This window comes from Astatotilapia calliptera, chromosome 10 (genome assembly GCF_964374335.1).
Source record: "Astatotilapia calliptera chromosome 10, fAstCal68.1, whole genome shotgun sequence".
Taxonomy (NCBI): domain Eukaryota; kingdom Metazoa; phylum Chordata; class Actinopteri; order Cichliformes; family Cichlidae; genus Astatotilapia; species Astatotilapia calliptera.
The window spans coordinates 14,514,958-14,534,200 of record NC_137431.1 but is presented as its reverse complement, the minus strand read 5'-3'; the positions used below and the strand labels follow the sequence as shown (position 1 = coordinate 14,534,200).

General features: G+C 39.6%; 2 protein-coding genes across 3 annotated transcripts in view; one reads left to right on the top strand and one right to left on the bottom strand.

Annotated features, from left to right (window-relative positions):
* Positions 1-876: 876 nt before the first annotated feature.
* Positions 877-7,207, bottom strand: mepcea (methylphosphate capping enzyme a). 2 transcript variants are annotated; one of them, XM_026181104.2, is made up of 5 exons: positions 6,863-7,207; positions 4,218-6,144; positions 1,432-1,650; positions 1,176-1,299; positions 877-1,057 (listed from the first exon to the last, which is right to left on the bottom strand). In XM_026181104.2, the coding sequence occupies exons 2-5, from the start codon at positions 6,042-6,044 to the stop codon at positions 1,023-1,025; spliced, it is 2,205 nt and encodes a 734-aa protein (XP_026036889.2). In that variant the 5' UTR covers positions 6,045-6,144; positions 6,863-7,207; the 3' UTR covers positions 877-1,022. The 2 variants fall into 2 exon arrangements, with proteins under 2 accessions (XP_026036889.2, XP_080163642.1); XM_080307516.1 differs by lacking the exons at positions 877-1,057; positions 1,176-1,299; positions 1,432-1,650 and adding an exon at positions 3,367-3,519.
* The window catches only part of LOC113030051 (serine/threonine-protein kinase PAK 3), a 47,782-nt gene continuing 35,673 nt past the window's right edge, over positions 7,135-19,243 (top strand). The window contains exon 1 of the mRNA XM_026181109.2: positions 7,135-7,274. The gene's annotated coding sequence lies outside the window, so the exon portion shown is untranslated. The remainder of the gene's footprint in view (positions 7,275-19,243) is intronic.

Below are 19,243 nucleotides of genomic sequence, written 5' to 3'. Positions count from 1 at the left end.
CTTGTTAAGGTCTTTGTGTGATGTAGGTGCTTTTTCTGACGTCGTATTCAAAACATGAAGAAATTTTGAGCACTATTTAACATGTATGAAAGAGAATTCAGCAAAATTTAGCTAATTAAAAAAACAAGGCAAAGAACACGGTGCGCATTAGGTTTGGAAGATGGGACAAACACATAGGCCATTAGTGTTAAACTGTCTCAGTGACTGACCGTGTGTAACTGTTTTAATCATCACAAACAAATGTGCGCTTATATGGTTGCCGCAAGAGCATTCAAGGGTTTAAACATATATTTAACAGGTAAGGCAGGATTTCTAAGTCTTCAGTAGTTACAGTGGGGGGGCTACATTCACAAGTATTGTGCGCAGTGTCTTGCACAGCATAAAACACTTTACTTTTCAAAAGATTTAATATCATCTCTTCAATGGCATTGTATGCATTATAGTGCAGCTTTGCTTACGCGACATACAGTTGATGAATATAACATCTATCGCCTGTTAAAAATGGTGATTGCGACCAATTGGATAAGACTTCCCATCGTCCAATCCTAATATGTAAAAGATATAGAAATATGGTGGCACAGAATAACTTCCTGAAAGTAAAGATATGGCCCAAGATATTCCAACCCAAGTTATGGCCATGGATCAAACTGGGGGCATCAATACCACTAGATGGACCACCATGGAAATCTGAGCAGATGAACACCTCTTCCACACTCAGGCCAAACTAGGAGTTTTGTTCCAGGTTACCCATGGAGTCCTATCAGAGTTTACTCCACACTTTTAATATTTTCTAGTCACAGAGGACTTTAACATCTTTCTCTTTGACAGTCTGCATCCTTAAAAAAAATGTCATTCCACTTTTGGTCCCATTTTCCTTTCTGTTATTCATCTTCAGCATCAAACGCCGGAGTAACGGTTTCAAGGTTTCAGATTGTTCCTTGTAGTCCAGTGTAGATGGCTGGCTTGAATGTATGATGGTGGTTTAGGCTACTCACATTCAATGATGTTCAAGGCAGGCGCAGTCATTTGTGAAATACATAGATTGGCCTCTGAAAACCTGTCAGGATGATAGATAAATAAATAAATAAATAAATAAAGATGAACATGGCAGCAAACTACAATGCTGGATACAATCCTGAGAATATATCTGCTTTGACAAATCATTGTGTAGTTACCTCTTACTGAACACTTGGGGGGCCCAATGTATTCAAAACTGGTGAAGCCCACTTCAGTTGTAAGATATGACGAAAACAGGTCAGGTTTGAGACGGATGCTGTGATAATTCCTGCTAATATTATCCTGTCAGGCAAGGGGAAAAAAGGGAACATTTGTTATATTTCAGCCAATCAACCAGGTTTTTTAAATGACCGATTTATATTCAGACAGTCTTCCAGCAATACAAACGTCAACCATGTCATCTCAGGTTCTTACAGTTAGCTTCTTTCTCCTCACGTAGGACTCCCAGGGCTGTGGCTCCAGGATGAAAAGGCCCCCATGACGGAGATGTCTGTAGACCCTCTTAAAGAGCCGCTTGAGGCCACTGTCCCCCCAGTTCAGGTGGACCCATTTAGTGACGCTCAAACACAGAATCACATCATATTCTGGTCGCTGTGTCAAAAGAAGATTATCGCTCTCCAGTACATAATTAGCCTAAAGGAGAGAAGAGATGAGGTGAGAAAAATAGGCCCTTCTTGTGCAATTCAATTTCATGGATCCAATACAGACTTCTTTTGAAGCTGGTCACTGCTGAGAAATTGGAAACTGATTAACCTCCCAAACTAGAATCTCAATCTCACATTTCTACCTGTTGAGTTTTGGTCAAAAATCAAAAACTGTATATAAAAGATGGAAACAGCCATCATGACATCATTCATTTATAAAGTCCTGATCTGGGGTTTCGAACATGGCTATTTGGTCAGTGCTATCTTTGATATTTTACTTATTTATTTATTTTAGATCAGTAGCCCTGAAAAAGCAGTAGATCTGACTGAGGAAATGGGGAACAGCATTATGGGAATAGTCACTATTTTGAACACTGATAATATATATATATGTATTTTCCTGTGACCCTTTGTGGGTCACAGAAAAGCCAAAATCTACAGTGTTTAGTACACTGTTAATGCCGTAAAATAAACCCACTGCCCACATTTGAGAACATTCTTTAAAAAAATAAATAAATAAATTCTCTCAAAGATGAAGCTTAGTTTTTAATATTTAAATGTTCCGATTAGTAACTAAGAAAAATTCATCAAAATCTCAGAAGGGTACTGCCCTAAAATATATTTCCATTCATTTTACCAGTGTCTGGTATAAAGCAATGCACCTCCACTGGCAGAAAGTAGTAGTAGTGCTAATCTTCAACCAGCATTAAAAGATAAAAGTAGAAGAACACATTAATAACCTGACATCCTGATAAAACTGATAAAATCTTTTTACATTGTCAGCCACATGCACCCCACTTTGATTTTAAGTGGGCTGGACTAGTAACACTCCCTCCTACTGGTAATGTAAAGACATTTAAAATCCCAGCGATATCTTAATATAAGAAAAAGAAACACACTTTTAACAACACATCTCAGTTTTTCTACACAATAAGAAGAAACATTGCTGTAGTAAATTAAAGAAATCTGTTAGCATGAATAAATAAATGTAAAATTACAGAAAAAAAAAAGTTCTGATAGCTCACTGCTCAGACTGTCCTGCAATTACAACACCTTTTCTGCCTTTTTTATTTTTTTTAAATTGTTAATCTACAACTTCATTATTTTGGTGTGCTATCAATATCCAATTCCACTATCACAGAAGAGGCAGTTATCAATTTCCTTTGGAAACTATGTATTTTTCCCCTTTTCCATTCAACAAATACATATAAAAGGACTGCAGAGTGCAAAAGCAAGTGTGGCTTAAACACAGTTGATTTCAGACACTTTAATGGAACCTATAATATTTATTATATCACAATATTAAATTGCTCTTTGCCGTTTTTACCTATTAGTTCAAAATCACCAGTTACCTAAAACTCAGGGAGCCTATAGTTTGACTGACACACACACACACACACACACACACACACACACACACACACACACACACCCCAAAGTAATAATGCAGGGTTAACATATAACAAAAAATATATAAAATGGTTTTTCTTGATTTTTACTACTTTCAACACTGTAGAGACATACTGAGGTCATCAGATATATGAAGCAAAATATATGGAATTATGCAGCAAAGAAAAAAAAAGATAAATTCCTCAAATTCCTCAAAGTAGCCTCCCTTTGCTTTGTTGACAGCACTGCAAACCCTTGGCCTTCTCTCAGTGAGCTTCATGATGTAGTCACGTGAAATGGTTTTCACTTCACAGGTGTGCCTTGTCAGGATTACTTGTGGAATTTCGTTCCTTCTTAATGGGGTTGGGACCATCATTGGGGTTGTGCACTAGCTTCATGAAGCTCATCGAGGGAATTCCAAGAGTGTGCAAAGCAGTAATCAAAGCAAAGTGTGGCTATTTTGAAGAATCTAAAACATAAAACATGTTTTGAGTTATTTCACATTATTTGTTTACAACATTTACAACATCCATACGAGTTAATTTATAGTTTTGATGGCTTCAGTTAGAATCCGCAAAGTAAAGAGTCATGAAAATAAAGCAAAACCATTAAATGAGAAGGTGTGTCCAAACTTTTAACTCGTAGTGTACATTGTTTTTGTTTGGTTTTTTTTTTTTTTTATTTCCTCCTAGTTAGTTCATTTACTCTGTTTTTTGGGAAGCATTTTACAACGCTGGTTTTGATAAGTGTTATGCAAATAAATTTTACAACCAATTACTGTATGGATTCATCATAATACCTTTTAATATTTAGCCACGGCTCAACTAATGTGACAATAATAAAATGCAAAGGTCAGTTTTTTTTTTTAGATATAATATATATATATAACTGTTTTATAGTGGGGAAGAAAAACAAAAATTCACAGTGAGAGGAAGTGTGTGCACAACTTGCATCAAGTTCTCTTGAGAGGCTGGTCAGTTCTCATAATGCACACACCTGTTTGTGCATTTTTACATTTTATTCAGTTACCCTAACATTACGTTATAAAGCAGGACACAGTGTCTAATTTTTTTGAATTTGCCATCTAGGCTTAAAATATGCAGCAACACAGAAATCTGAGCCATATTCCCAAAAGGGAAAAAATAAATTAAAAAAATCCTCTCTTACCTTGATGAAGGACACATTTGAAGGGAACTCCCCAGGCTGCACCGTGGATGTTTGTGTTAGCGGGGGTGCAGCAATGGGACCCCTGGAGATCCGTAGGGATACAGGAAAAGAGCAGCTCTCAGAGTGATCAGCGGGGGGTGAATCACAGTCTTCTTGCTCCATTTCCTCTGTTTTGCTGCCCTGCCTCTGGGTCTCCATCTCATCCGTGTGACACGACTCATTGTCATTTCCATCATCTGCAGGGCCACTTTCTGCTTTCACTGGTTTCCCATTTTCGTCCCTGCTCTCGACTTCGTTGTGCTCTTTTTCTGTGCCTGTGTGACTCGCGTTTCCATTTGTCTCCTCCTGTTTACTAGTCTTTTTGCCCTGCATTGCTCGCCTGGCCTCTTGGGTCTGCAGCTCAGACAGATAATGTCTTATGTTTTTACGAGCTGCATGTATCAGACCACTGTCAATGTCAAGGCCCAATATGCGGGCGGGTCTTAGCATTTTGGCGATATAGAGCGTTACATGGCCTGAGTTGCACCCCAAATCCAGTACTTCTTTACCTCTAAACCACTCGGGACGAAGCAAACGTAAACGAGGGTCTTCACTGCAGCCCGGGTTGCGGTATCCATAATACTTGTTGTAATTCCCATACTGGAACTTCTTCTGCTGTTCCTTTGTATGAGAGTGGGGCTGCTGGTGCTGGCGTATTCCAGGGCCTATTTTGGAACCAGATTTTGGTGTGTGAAAGGAATTTCTTGCTCCCCCTGCACCAAAATGCCTGTCTCCAGGTCCCGACTTGCCAATCGGAGTAGAATGGGTGACAGGGGGCTCCATTTTGCCCGAGTTGCGCCTTCGCTTGCGTCTACTTGTGTGCTGGTATGGTGCCCCTGAAGTGGAATCCTCCATGGATGCAGGTGGCATTTCCTCCTTGCAGCTTGCTGAGCTGCAATCTGTGTGCTCGTGGGACTCTGCCATGACACTAGAAACACTACCGGATTCGTTGTTGGATTCTAGTGCAGAACATGAGGCTAAGGTACCTTGAAGAGGTACAGAAGGACCTGTTTTAACTTCACTTTTTCCTGATTCTGAGAGGTTCATTTGTGTGGCTGAAATCCCAATACCGCCACCACTCCCACCTCCACCACCTCCTCCTCCCCCATGGTGCCTGTTGCGGTGTCTCTTCCTTCCTCCACTCTTGAAGGGAGAAGCCAAAAAGCTGCTGTCAGCTATCCCACTGTTCAGGTTCAGTGGATCTGTGATGTCCCTGGGGATGAGTATCTCCACAGGGTCTCGACTTTTTGCTGGCAGCGGAGAGGATTTGGGAGTCTCTGCATTCAGCGCCTTGTTGACCTCCTCATCCAGCAGGCTGTTGAGATTCAGTGGGTCAAAAATGTTCCCACCCAAGAGGAAGTTGGTGGGCAGGACAGAATCGCTCTCAGAGTTGGCCCTTCGTCTCCGTTTGCCAGATGAAGGATGCTTGAAACTAGAATTTGCAGTGTAGCGCCGCTTTGTTAGCTTCGTTTGTTGTTGCTGCTGCTGTTGTTGTTGTTGTTGTTTGGAATGATGAAAGCTATTTCTGCGATTGATGCTATTCTCGTTCCCTCTGGCTCTCTGTCCAGCATTGTCTGCGAGGGTGAGCGCATCAGTTGTGCTGGTGTGTTTTGGCGAGGCAGCAGTGCCCAGAAGAGGGCAAGCAGCTGCAAAGTCAGGGGTAGCTGCAGTTCCCTCCATCATCACAGACACACCACCGTAACCTCCAGGACAATCCGTGAGCTGCAGAGATGACGTCGAGCTAGGCTGTGGACTGCCCATTTTTGCAGTATCTTCATCAACAGACATCTCTTTTGATTTTCAGAGCTGATGAAGACATAGAAAGTTTTTTGTTGTTGTTGTTTTGTTTTGGGGTTTTTTTTTGGGGGGGGGGAGTAATTTTCTGAACCTGAGAAACAAAAGAGACAGAGAAGTTACAGGAAGGAAAACTCATGTCATAAACTTAACATTCTTTTAGATATGGTGAACAAAATTGCTTTAAACATGATGCCTCCTTATTGTTGTCATTACACACACACACACACACACACACACACACACACACACACACACCTGTTAAGTAAAGTAACATAAGTTGGCTAATATTACAACAAAAATATGCTCAAGCCATCCTGGGATGTCCAGGCACTTGCACATCCAAGGGCCCCTGTATCTGTATTTATACCTATGTGGTGGGAGTTAAAAAAATAACCCTTTACATTCCACTGTGATTTCCTAATAACGATACACAAAATTCATCTTTTTAGATACAGAGAATCTCTTGGCTCGCACCCTTATCACATCTGTAATGTGGTATCTGAAGCGTGTCTACACAGGGGTTGCTGACCTGAAAAGTTTAGGAGTCCCCGTCTAGCACTGTTACCCAGTTAGCAAGCTAGCTCTTAGCTTCTCTATCGCGGGCCAAGAAGATTGAAACGTCGAGTAAACGTTACGGTCTACTCCGGCCAGAAAGCGCTACCAGACAAGCACCAAAGTACCCACCTCGATATGCTGCTGCCCGAACCCCACTAAAATCGTGAGTCACACTCACGAAAGTGATACCATTTAACAGATGGCCACGCGTAGTCAACAGGGTAGCAACCACCATCAAAATATAACAGTCTCACCTCGCAGCTCGCGACTCTCCCCGCCTCCGGCCGGACTGTCACTACCCCGCACTCTCTCCGCTTGAGCTAACGTTAGCGCAGCTAGCACAAGTGTCCCTACAGCGACACAACAGTGCTAAGCTACGCAAACAAGCGAGCAGGCACGGCACGGGTATCCTGCACTAGCCTGTAGGCAGCAAAGGCTCCGGTGGCCACGAAACTGTCTCATCGACTTCTTCAGTCAACTCCTAGTGGGCCAGTGTGAGGCAGGTTGGTGAATAAATTATTCCATTCGCTGACAGAGGCGGCATGGCGGCGCATCCGGGCTCCGAGCTGTAGCCCAAGATGACTGGGGCGGAGATCTCTGACTGGTGGCTGCGAGGCGGTGAGGAGAACTCCCCTCTACGATATTATAATGAGCCTCCTACTGCAGGTAACATTAGAGCTGATGATAGTTTTGTTATTGATTGATTAGCAGCTTAAATTTAATTCATTTATTAGACAATATATAAAAGGGAACAACTTAACAAAACAGGAGGGCTGAGGGACACTCAAAAGTGAACATAGAGCTTTCCCGCCTTGGTTTACTACCCTGACTATCAATTCAGCTAGTTGAGATTAGTTTCTTTGTTGCTACTCGATTATTCGACTAATTTGTATAGTCCTAAAGTCAGACTTTAATGCATACACCCTTACAGCCCTAGTAGACTAATATTAAAGTAGGCCTTAATGGTAGCCTGAGTACTGCATAGCCTGCACATTAGGGTTTTATAAAGTTTTGTAAAGCAGCAACCTCACAGTTTCCTTTTGTATGTCCTTTCCCAACTGATGTGCTCAATGCACTTTTGCAAATGCACGTTTCTGATTATGCATGTCAGGGGTATCACACATGAGGACTGTGGGCCAGAATCAGTCGGCAAAAGCAGCCCACTGGATGGAAAATGTGAAGGAGGACATAAACTATTTATATTTAACTGAATTTTAACAACTTCTACAGCGTCTCCTTCCCACATGGCCATTTATGCTACAACAAAGTAAACAATACACAAACAATTAAAAAAAATAAGGTTCCAGTTTTTCGCTATCTACTGTAGAAATGTATGATATTTTTTTTTTATAGTGGGTTAATAGTATAAATAAAAGGCATCCAAAACATTGACAAAAATGTTTTTGTTTCAACATTTTAGTTTGTGCAATTTTTCTCTCATTTTACGCACTTATTTCTTACAATTTAAGCCTTAATCAGAAAAACTGCAATGTATTGTTGAAACTGCCCTTTTTTCCCCTAGTATTAAAATATTTCAAACATTAAGTATGTAGTGGAACTTTTTATACAGTGACAGAAAGGGGAGTTTCACTGGTTCAGCTCATTTAAGATCAAAGTGTGCTCTACTTAGCACCAATATTCACTAATATTCAAGAAGCAGTAGCCAAACAATCCCTGTAGTTATAATCCCTAAACATCACACGCACACATTTGTACCCTTTTTAGTACAGAGTAGCCTATGTAACATGAAGGTATATAGTGTGATGAGAGCTCACACTATATATGCAGGCATAATCACACCCATTGTAGGTACATGCATACCTTCATAGGGTGTGAACTTATTTTTGCTTTTAGTTTTGAAACTGGATGTCTCTGTCCCACTACAGCCTTTGCTTAACTGTCTGCATGATGTTAAAGACTGGTTAACACAGAAATTTCTCACACTAAATGAAAATACGACTGAAGTTATGGTATTTGGAACTCATGCCCCTTTGAACAAGTTAACTGACACCCTCGGTCCTCTTGCTTCTCATCTTTCTCACACTGTAAGGAATCTCGGAGTGTTTTTAGATAGCTCTTTTAAATTAGAGAAGCAAGTGTCCACAGTTGTGAAAACAAGTTTTTATCAGTTATGTGAAATTGCCAAAGCTAAGCTTTATCTTCCTCCAAGAGACCTAGAAACACTTATTCATGCCTTCATCACCTCTAGACTGGACTACTGCAATTCTCTCTATTTGGGTCTTCAACACTCATCTCTCCATCGCTTGCAGTTCGTCCAAAATGCTGCTGTGAGTCTTTTAACAGGTTTTAGAATGTATGAACACATCACTCCAGTTTTCGCAAATTTACAAGTATCGTATTGATTCTAAGATTCGTTTACTTTTAAAGTTTTAAATAATATGGCGCCTAGTTATTTAAACAAACCCCTCAACATGTATGACCCCAAAAGAGTGCTGAGATCATCTAACTAGATGCTTTTAGCACAACCGAGGTCTAGATTGAAGCATAGAGGAGATCGGGCCTTCGCAGTAGCAGCACCCAGACTCTGGATTAATCTGCCAGAGGATATTCGTACTTCAGAGTCTGTTCAGTCTTTTAAATCGCATCTTAAAACTTTTTTACTTTGGCTTTTAATTCGAGTTCAGTTTGAGTACCATCAGGCCTGTTTTATGTTTTTAATGTTAATTTGTTGTCTTCTCATTTATCTGTATTTGATTCAAAATTTATCTATATTTGTTTCCCTATTGCTTTCTCTTGTTCTTAACTGATTGTGAAGGACTTGGGTTAACTCTTTTGAATTTTGGTACTATAGCTTTGATTCTAACTTCAAAGTTAATTTAAGTGACACACTTTACAAGAAAGCCCTGTAAAGTGTGTCATAATTGCTATCTTGACCAGTGTTTAGAGCAGGGTTTTCAAACTCATTTTACATGTGAGGTCAAATATAGCGCATGTCAGTAAAAAGGCCCTTTCTGTCAGTGGAAATAAGTTTAGATGCACATTTCATTCCTGCCATATTTCAGTATATGAAAAAATGAAGTGCAATTTCAACAGCACATCTCAGTTGTATTGCATGGTAGAGAAATGCCACTCTATTTAATTAAAGAAATTTGTCAACATGAACCTTTGGGGCTTAAATTGTAAAACATAAATGTGTAAAATTACAGAAAAAGTTCTGGCAGCTCATTGTCCAGACTTTTAATGGAGAAAGTTTTTTTTTAACCCACAAATAATAAAAAAAACAGACATTTCTATTGTGCGTTATCCATCCATTTTTTTCCACTTATCCGGGGCCAGGTCGCGAGGGCAGCAGCCCAAGCAGAGAAGGCCAGACCTCTCTCTCCCCAGCCACCTCCTCCAGCTTATCCGGGGAAACGCCAAGGCGTTCCCAGGCCAGCCGAGAGATATAATCTCTCCAGCGTGTCCTGGGTCTGCCCCGGGGCCTCCTCCTGGTGGGACATGCCCGTAAAACCTCGCCCAGAAGGCGCCTAGGGGGCATCCTTGTCAGATGCCCGAACCACCATAACTGGCTCCTTTTGATGTGGAGGAGCAGCGGCTCTACTCTGAGCCCCTCCCAAATGGCCGGACCTCTAACCCTATCTCTAAGGGAGAGGCCAGCCACCCTTCGGAGAAAACCCATTTCTGCCACTTGTATTCACGATCTCGTTCTTTTGGTCACTACCCACAGCTCGTGACCATAGGTGAGGGTAGGGGTGTAGATTGACCGGTAAATTGAGAGCTTCGCTTTTACACTCAGCTTCACCACAACAGACTGGTACAGCGTCCGCATCACTGCAGCCGCTGCACCAATCCGTCTGTCGATTGTGCGTTGTGTGGAGAGGAAAAAAAGAAACAAGCTTTTTTTTGTCATTTAATAATCTATTATCTTGATGTACTAAAGACTCAGGGGGAGGACATTAATCAGTCAGACAAGCTTTACATTTTTTGAAAGTAGACTTAAAAGTCCACAATGTATGCTCTTCTTCACATTTTTCAAAGATTTCTGATTCTGGGCCTTTTGTTCAACACCCCTGGTCTACACTGAGCCTTTGTACAGGCAGCTTCTTTTCACTTCCATCACCTTTGAATTATAATTATCAAAATTTCAAGACACGGAAAACTTGATGTTTGGTGGTGACAAGGAAACATTTACTGAAAATGATAGATTTTCAGTAAATGTAAGCTTTGTCTGTCATTGAAACAGAAACATTAGAACTTAAACTTTAAATATAAATAATAATAATAATAATGGATTGCATTTATATAGTGCTTTTCTAGGCACCCAAAGTGCTTTACAATTCCACTATTCATTCACTCTCACATTCACACACTGGTGGAGGCAGCTACAGTTGTAGCCACAGCTGCCCTGGGGCAGACTGACAGAAGCAAGGCTGCCATATCACGCCATCGGCCCCTCTGGCATAAAAAATAAGTGTGAACTGAACTAAACCTCATTGTGTTATGGCCGCTCAGACTGTCCTGTTAGTATAAATTAAAATATGAAGTTTATACTAACTCATAGAAAACGTCAGTGTACTTTGATGTTGTATGGATGGATCAAGTAAAAGGTATGAAAATACAATTAAAAGTTCAAAAAGCACTCCTTCACTTTTTATAAACTGAGTGGGCTGGATTGGAGTCTCCTTTGTTATCATTTTTAAGCAGGGGCAAGAGGTACTGGAATTTCCTGTATCTTGTTTTTAAAACCTTTTGGAAGATAACCTACTCTCTTAAAATGACAGTTAATGGTCCAACCCTAAAGTGAATCTCTCGACATGGCATGCTTTATATCCTGTATTTTTTTTTTAGCTAGTTTTTTTTTTCTATGATACAAATTAACTGTAAAGTAAGCTATGGTAAAATGAAGCCAAGACCAGTTGTAAAACATGTTTAATTTGACCTGGCCTGCTCAGTAAACTCATTTTCCTTCCCCCGGCGATAAAGACTGATATATCATATTAATACCAATATTATTGTGCTTATTAATGTGCAATATATATTTGTGTAAGCTCATTATTTAGTGCAGTTTATTTACAAAATTAGTTATAAAGTTTCTCTAGGTGCAAAAATAGAACCCACCCAGTCCATCTTCATAATTTCTTTTAACAGCATATACTTCTGTCTCCTTGGCAGCTTGTTTCTGCCACTGAAAAAAAAGTATTTAATGACAGCAAATTCCACGTTCTATTCCTTATTTTCTATATTTCCCAAGATGTTTCAGTTAGTATGTTGAAATTTTGAGATAATAAATTTTACTTATAGATTGCAGTTTATTTGTTTTATTTTTGTTTTTATTTTTTTCAGAGGTGGAAACCAGGATCCATAGTCTCCCAATCTTTTGTATTTTGTACCTTAGAATAAAAGATAAAGAGATGCTGTGCTGAGGGTGGTGCTATAGCATTTGGGATTTACTGAAGATGCTGTCCTCTAATTATCCAGAAGGGGGAGACAAAACATGATTTTGATACTATGCTGAGAGTACACCATGGACTGCAGATATTCACCTTGGTAGGATTTCTTTTATATAAGTGTTAAGTCTAATTGTTGAATGTTGCCATTGTGTTTCTTAAATTTGTACAGTCTTAGTTCAAGCAGTAGGATCAAAGCCATTCCTTTGATCCTGACCACCTCTCCAACCACTCTGTGCTGGGGGAGGTTTTATTGTAGATACATCCTATCTGAAAGATCTGTTTCTTTTGATGTAAACTTCCTGGGTTTACGACCCTTTGGTCAGCAGGAGGTCTGACACACACACACACACACACACACACACACACACACACACACACACACACACACACACACACACACACTCTTACAGAAGTTCACACATATACATAAAATGCTTTGTCTTAGAACCAAGGGGGCGTGGCTTTGTTCTGACGTGTTTTGTGTGAACTGTCTCTCAATAAAAGGTAGCAGGAGGAGGTCAGATCTGGGGGTCATTTTCGTGGTGGACACAGACGAGGCCTCCCTTGCGCAAATAATCGATCGATCGACTGTCTTTTCTTCATGATGAATAAATCTCTAGAATTAGCGGGGCTTGTGGAAACACAGACCCAACATAAGTTCTTCTTCTGGCTTAACATGTTGCAGTTACTGTTGTTGCTCTGCAGAAACATTGAATCCTAAATGTTACCTTTTAGCTTTTAGCAGATAAAGGAAGGCATTGCTTTTGAGAAGGTAGTTTTGTATTCATGAGAAATTCTCAGATTGCGGTTGGTATGACTAATGAGTCTAAACAACAGAACGGCCTCATTCCAGCCACAGAGAGGCTCCGACACTGCTGCTGTGGCAACTTTAGTCTTCAGGTAAACGATGCCTCTAGTGAAATGTTGGAAGACGCTATTATCGCTCAAAAAAAAATCTGTAAAAGTTTGAATTTGTGAGATACATTATATTAAAACATTTTATTGACATTTAAACTTAGAATCGCAATATATTTGAAAATAATTGTGTTTTGATTATCTCACTGAAAATGTACAGTAATCTTTTTAATATCACAAATCTCTTTATTTAGGTGTTCTGGGAGGCTAATATAATAATAAACTAGAATGCTTCAATATAGTTAAGAAAACTTTTTTGATTTAAGCCGCACTAAATAGAAACAGGAGCCTAACGCTTGATGTTCTTTCCCTTAGAGTTGACAGTATCCTCTTATAATTGGGTTCCAAAGCAGTGCCTTAGAGTCTGCTGGGTAAATGAGTCACCCCCAGCCTCTAATCTTTATAGAAGTGGAAAACAGAAGAGAGGGTACCTGTTCCCCCGCCTCTGTCTTTCTCTTTTCTCATGCTAATGAGGGTGCGGTCCTCAATCCCGGGCACCATCTGTCCTTCCTCAGGGTCTGGGCCCCAGCACTCCAGACGTGTCCAATTGTTAGTGTGTGTCCAAGCAGAAAGTGGTGACTACACATGGTTCTTGTGGCCCAATAGGCTGTACATCAAGAGCACGAGCCTTGATGCTTTGTGTTCAGGAACATCCACTGTTTGCTCTGCGTGTTCAGATTTTGTGTGTGATGTCATTGTAAGTAACCGTTGACCAAGGGATCACTGACAGGTCAGCATGCTATTGTAAGTGTCGCTGTCATAAGATATATTGGAGGTATTATGACTCATGTCTTGACTTAGCTAACAACTATAAATTTGATGCACAATTCATTCAATGTTGGCAGAGTGATGAGCACAGTTTTAATGATTCAAATTGAAATACGATTTTAGTTTTTGCTACATTTAAATTGTGCATTGAAAAAAAAAAAAAAAGTATAGGACCGCATGAACAATAAATAAAAACAAGGTACAGTATTGTGCCAAAGTACTGAGCCATCTCTCTATATTTTGCAAGGAAAATGCAGAACACATGCAAACATGCATGGAGATACAGCACATAAGGCAAAAACAGAGTTTGCACTATTCTAACAAGCTTTACAGTAAATGTTTGTTATGAAAGTCTTTATTTGTAACTCTCTCAGGCAAGCTTTCTTGTCATTTCTTTAACCATGTATGCTTTTTATTGCATTGGCAGTGTGTTTGGAATGAATGTCATGCTGAAAATGAAGCTATTGGCAATCAAGTTGCACACCATGCCCATATACTGCAAGTTATTATCTAATAGCTCTTTGGTAGTTGTCTTGTTGGTGCAAAATGCTATTTTATGCCTGTCAAACTGCTCAACCTTTGACATTGTTCATTCAGTGTGTATTATTTGTCTTTGCAACAGGCTGCTGGTAACAAAGTACCTAAAGATGCCATTTAAAATTAGTTCTTTGCTACATTGCGTTGATTTAGGTGCATTTTTGGGTGTTTGTAAAGAAAGGTCAGGTAAGTGTGAACGGCTTCAATATTGTTTTACCTGTCCAAAGAAAAACTACTGAAAGCTTAGCTAAAAATATAAAGAATGAGGAATTGCTCAAGATTTTTGCACATAGCAGAATAATGACACAGAAAATGTATTTTCTTTCAAGTTGCTGTCCACCAAAATAGGATAACATATTCTGCAGTATATTCTTCATGCATTCAACCAAAGGAGGTGGATGCTGTGACCTCCTTGAGCTAATTAGTAAAGCTTTGGTGACATGCATCATCCCCACTGAGCTTAGATGAAATTGGGTGTCTGAGATGTGACAGATGGATGAATGAACTCAAGGACCAAACTGCCCTTTCTTAAGTCCATTATTGTAGTGGGAATAATAGAGTGACATATCAAAATGTCATTTGAAATTTCAGGAATAATAACCGGACATGATAACCTTTTGATTTAAATAAAACTAATTATTTTCTAGAGTCTAAAAGATTAAAGGATGGGTAAGTTGCAAAATATTCAAAAGTCAAATTAGGTAAATATTTTCAAAATTTTCTCCCTAAAACAGCACACTGTTGAACTTTAAAGTTAAAAGAAAAGTCTTTTGGGGGGCCTTCACATTCTCATGCAAGGAAAATTTGGAGGAACATGCCCTTTCGTCATAAATTCAGTAAAAAAAAAAATTCTCATCTTGTCTTTCTATTAAGTATTATGCAGCTATAATGAGGTGTGCACAGTAACCCATCTAAGAATCCTCGTGAACTGACAAGCTAGCTTACCAGTAAACTGACACTACACTGACAAGCAGATTATGACTTTCCATTGGGCATGCCCTCCTCATTTTCAAAGCTACATGCTGCTGGCTGCATTGAGATTAGTTATTGAACTGTCCAAGCAAAGGGAAACAAGGCCGCTTCAGAGCGACTGCACACAATAAGCCAGCTGTCAGTGGGAGGGGCTTTTTTTCAGACCAGTGTTGTCATGGATAGTACTTTTGTGCTGCGTTGCCCTTTGAGAGTTGATAGGTGCGCGTATGCAAAGCTGCTATGCACTGATTAATATTGACAGAAGGCTTGATCGAGGACAGGCAAGTGGGCAGAGTTCAAGCGTGCAGCGGGGTTTATGCAACACAGAAATGTCAGTAAAGGTGACGTGAAATATGGACACCCTGTTTGCACACTCGTAGTTTGTGAATAACCATGAGGGGAGACAGCCTGCAGAGTGTGTATTTGTCCAAGAAAGTCTGATGCATATGGATAGGGAGGACTAGATCAGCCAGATCGCCCCAAAACAAGACAAGAGGACACAGTATGATCTGATAGACTGTGGTTACAGTGGCATTACAGCTGCCACGAAAAAATAGCTTGTTTCTAGACACACACGCGCATGCACACACACACTAACTGACTCCCAGAGGTCTTTCATTTGCCTCCTCACACCTGTTTTAAATTCAAAGGTGTGTCCCTGAGCCTCGTCTTGGCAGCATCAGAGCTGATGTCCTTGGTCAGTGTTTTGTTTGAGTGTGATTTCACAATGCTACACCGAATGATAAACCTGCACCTCTATGCTGCAATAACAGTGAAATAATGTACAAGAGTGGTTTAGTGTTATGATTTTTAAACCGTCGTTTACAGCCTTCCTTTGTTATAATTGGGTTACAAAGGGATCCAAACAGTGCAAGACTAATATGCATTTTCATAAGGTAATCTTGTGGCCTTTAGGCAGAATTTCTTTTTTCATTGTGTTTAAAAATGTGATGTAACACCATGCCATTTTAAATGAATTACACTGATGACTTATTATATCAGAATTTTAGTCATTTAAAAGTGTTTTGCTAAGCCCAAGCTTGTTACATACCACTGTAATACTGAACAGTCTGCAGCCTTGTTTTAAAGACTGAGACCCCAAATCCCCCCACACCTACCCACTCCACCAAAAGACCAGATTTCCCACACTGCATCTATCAGAGGCTGTAGTACCCTGAATGGTAAAAGTTAATGTGTTTAACAGCAGAATGAGACTGTGCTGAGTGCATACTATTTAACACTAACATCTATTTATTACCTTTTTTTTTTTATCAGAACAAATGTATCAAATTGATTTTATAGCTGTTACATTACATTAAACACATCATAAGTGTTACTCTTCTCAGAGTAGCGCACACTACTCTACACAAAATATCAGAAAGACCAGCCTCCATTCACACCAGCGCCACACCACCCACATGGATAACAGTGTGGCACAGCCTACCATCCATGATCCAAAACACAGAGTAGCAGAATATATTCTCCCTTTCAGCCTTCGCATCATCTTTGAATAGACCAGTTGGGGGAGAAAAACGTAATAGAGTCTGCATTTAAAATCATTGCAAAACAGCTATGTTAAGTGCACAACATTAAACCGTGCTGTAATCTGTAATTACTGTGCTCTGCTCTCTGTGCTTACATTACAGTTCAGCATTTTTCACTCTGAAAAATGAGCAGGCTTAATGAGCGCCTGTCGTAACCTATCAATAGGTTAGTCATAATCAGCAGGATAGAGGCCCACTGACCTCAATTATGTTCCTTTGGGGGGATAATCTCAGCTGCGCCAGCATACACAGAAACTTATTCTGATTGTGGTTGTTGCACAGATAAGTGTCTTATACATGACACAGTGCACAGTGGAGGGTTTAGACGAGGTAATTTGATATGTTAAAATTTAGTGAATGAAAACAACAAAAGACAAGCATGCTAAGAAAGTATGCGTTCCTAAACTACATGAACCTAATCAGCATTAACAATTATTTTAGTATTGTGTAGTTGCTAAAATAATTTATTGATGCCCATACAAGAAATCAAAGTTGTCTTTGGGGGTTTTACATTCTTTACATACACCTCTGCTATATATATATATATATATATATATATATATATATATATTTCCTGTGAGGCTTAAAAGTCTCTCTGAAGATTCCCTCTACCTCTTCTCCCAAGGCGCAGTGAGCGCTACCATAATGTGATAATCTAAACCATAATTTGATATGTTTTATACACTAGTGATTTACCACTGCTGTGATTATTTGATTCCAAACCAAAGAACCCATCATCTCAAATGTCTTCCTTCCATTTTGCCCAGTGAAAGGCTTCATTCTTCTTGGACTGATGAAGAAGAATCCTCAGGAAATGCTGTACACAAGCCGTGATGACATTTCACATTTATATTGCAGACAGTTATGCTTGCAAAATGTGTGATGTTTTTGTTGATCACTGGCTTTACAGAGTTGGTTACCAGAGCGGTTCACCCTGAGATCAAAAAGGTGGAACAGGATTGGAAAGCTTCTTTGCATTTCCTTTTCCTCAGAAGGCAAAAACCTTTAAAGAATAAATAATAAATCCACATCTTACAATTCTTTATAGCAGTATGTGTAAGATACTGGAAAAACTAGTTCACTCCTTTAATGTTACTTGCCTATGTGGTGTTAAATATATACAGTATCCTGCTGATAAGACACGTCATCAAACAAAACTGCATCGCGACAAGTATGGCTTAGAAGATGAATCTACATTTTCCTTGAAATGAGTCACATGTCATGAAAACAAGTATATTCTAGGTTTGTTAATAATGTTCCGCAGTAATCGAGATCCCACCATGAATTCAATTCAGTCTACTTCAGTTTTATTTATGTAGTGCCAAATTACAACAGCGCTCGCCTCAAGGTGCTTTATATGGTAAGGTAGAGACACTGCAATAATAGAGAGAGAACCCCACCAATTAAATCATCCAATGAGAGCAAGCACTTGGCAACAAGGGGAAGGAAAAACTCCCTTTTAAGTGGGAGAAACCTCCAGCAGAACCAGGCTCAGGCAGGGGCAGCCATCTGCTGTGACTGGTTAGAGATGATGGGAGGAAAGGACCTTACGCCATAACCTTCCACACCAATAAGAAGCATTATGGGCTGTGTGGACCCCGACACATAGTTATATTTCTCAGGAGATGCATGTCAGATTACATGGGTGGTTACGTCATAGGGTAAAGAAGGCTTTCCAGTTACACTGTAAGTTAATACGTAGATTTCCTGCTGAAGCAAAAATTGCACATTGAGCCCTTTACATATTCACATACAAGGTATTTGGAAAACATAACTTTTTCTATGCATTTTTGTCCAGAAATAAACAATTTTGTTGACTGAAAATCAAGCTTTTGAAAGATTTTTCCAGGTTGATGATTTCCATCTCCATTTCATTGATTACATGTGGATGATAATAATAAATATAACTTAAAGGTGCACACTTTTGATGTTTTTATGTCTTTTTTGATGTCAGATTGTGTATGCTATTGTTCATAAGCTTCTGATTGGCCAATATTCTCTACAGTATCGACACCTGTTGCTGTAGCTCTTGTTTTGCATTTCTCGAGGTTTGAGATCTTTTCCAAAATGAAAGATACTTGTGTACTTGAGGAAGGAGACTTATGCTGGAAAGCTGCATCTATAAAACATTTAGGTGCAGTGCATAAGCTCATATATCTGTGAGTCAGATATCAGACTAATAAAATACTCAAATTTTAGTCTGCAATAGTGTATGGAAACCAGTGTGATAGCACAGCTGTCAGTTAAGGCTGCTACACTCCTAGCTATGAGAATTAACATAATCCATATGCAGAAGTTATTAAGAACAAACACAGTACAGTTGTTATGAAGGGGAAGGCAATGTACCAGTTTGTTATAAAAAATTATTATTATTTTTTTAAAATCTTGTGTTTACCTGGGTATTTTAACAGGTCTATTCATGTAGTGTTTAACTCTAGTTCTTGGCACTTCTACAATGGCTTCATTTTGCCAGTTTGGAAGTTGGTTT

Excerpts from the sequence above, each read along its gene's own strand:
- mepcea (XM_026181104.2), bottom strand. The coding sequence starts at position 6,044 with ATGTCTGTTGATGAAGATACTGCAAAAATGGGCAGTCCACAGCCTAGC. Across the intron at positions 1,651-4,217 it reads CAAATGTGTCCTTCATCAAG|GCTAATTATGTACTGGAGAG; the intron begins GTAAGAGAGGAT and ends TCTCTCCTTTAG. Across the intron at positions 1,058-1,175 it reads CCCCAAGTGTTCAGTAAGAG|GTTTTCAGAGGCCAATCTAT; the intron begins GTAACTACACAA and ends TCATCCTGACAG.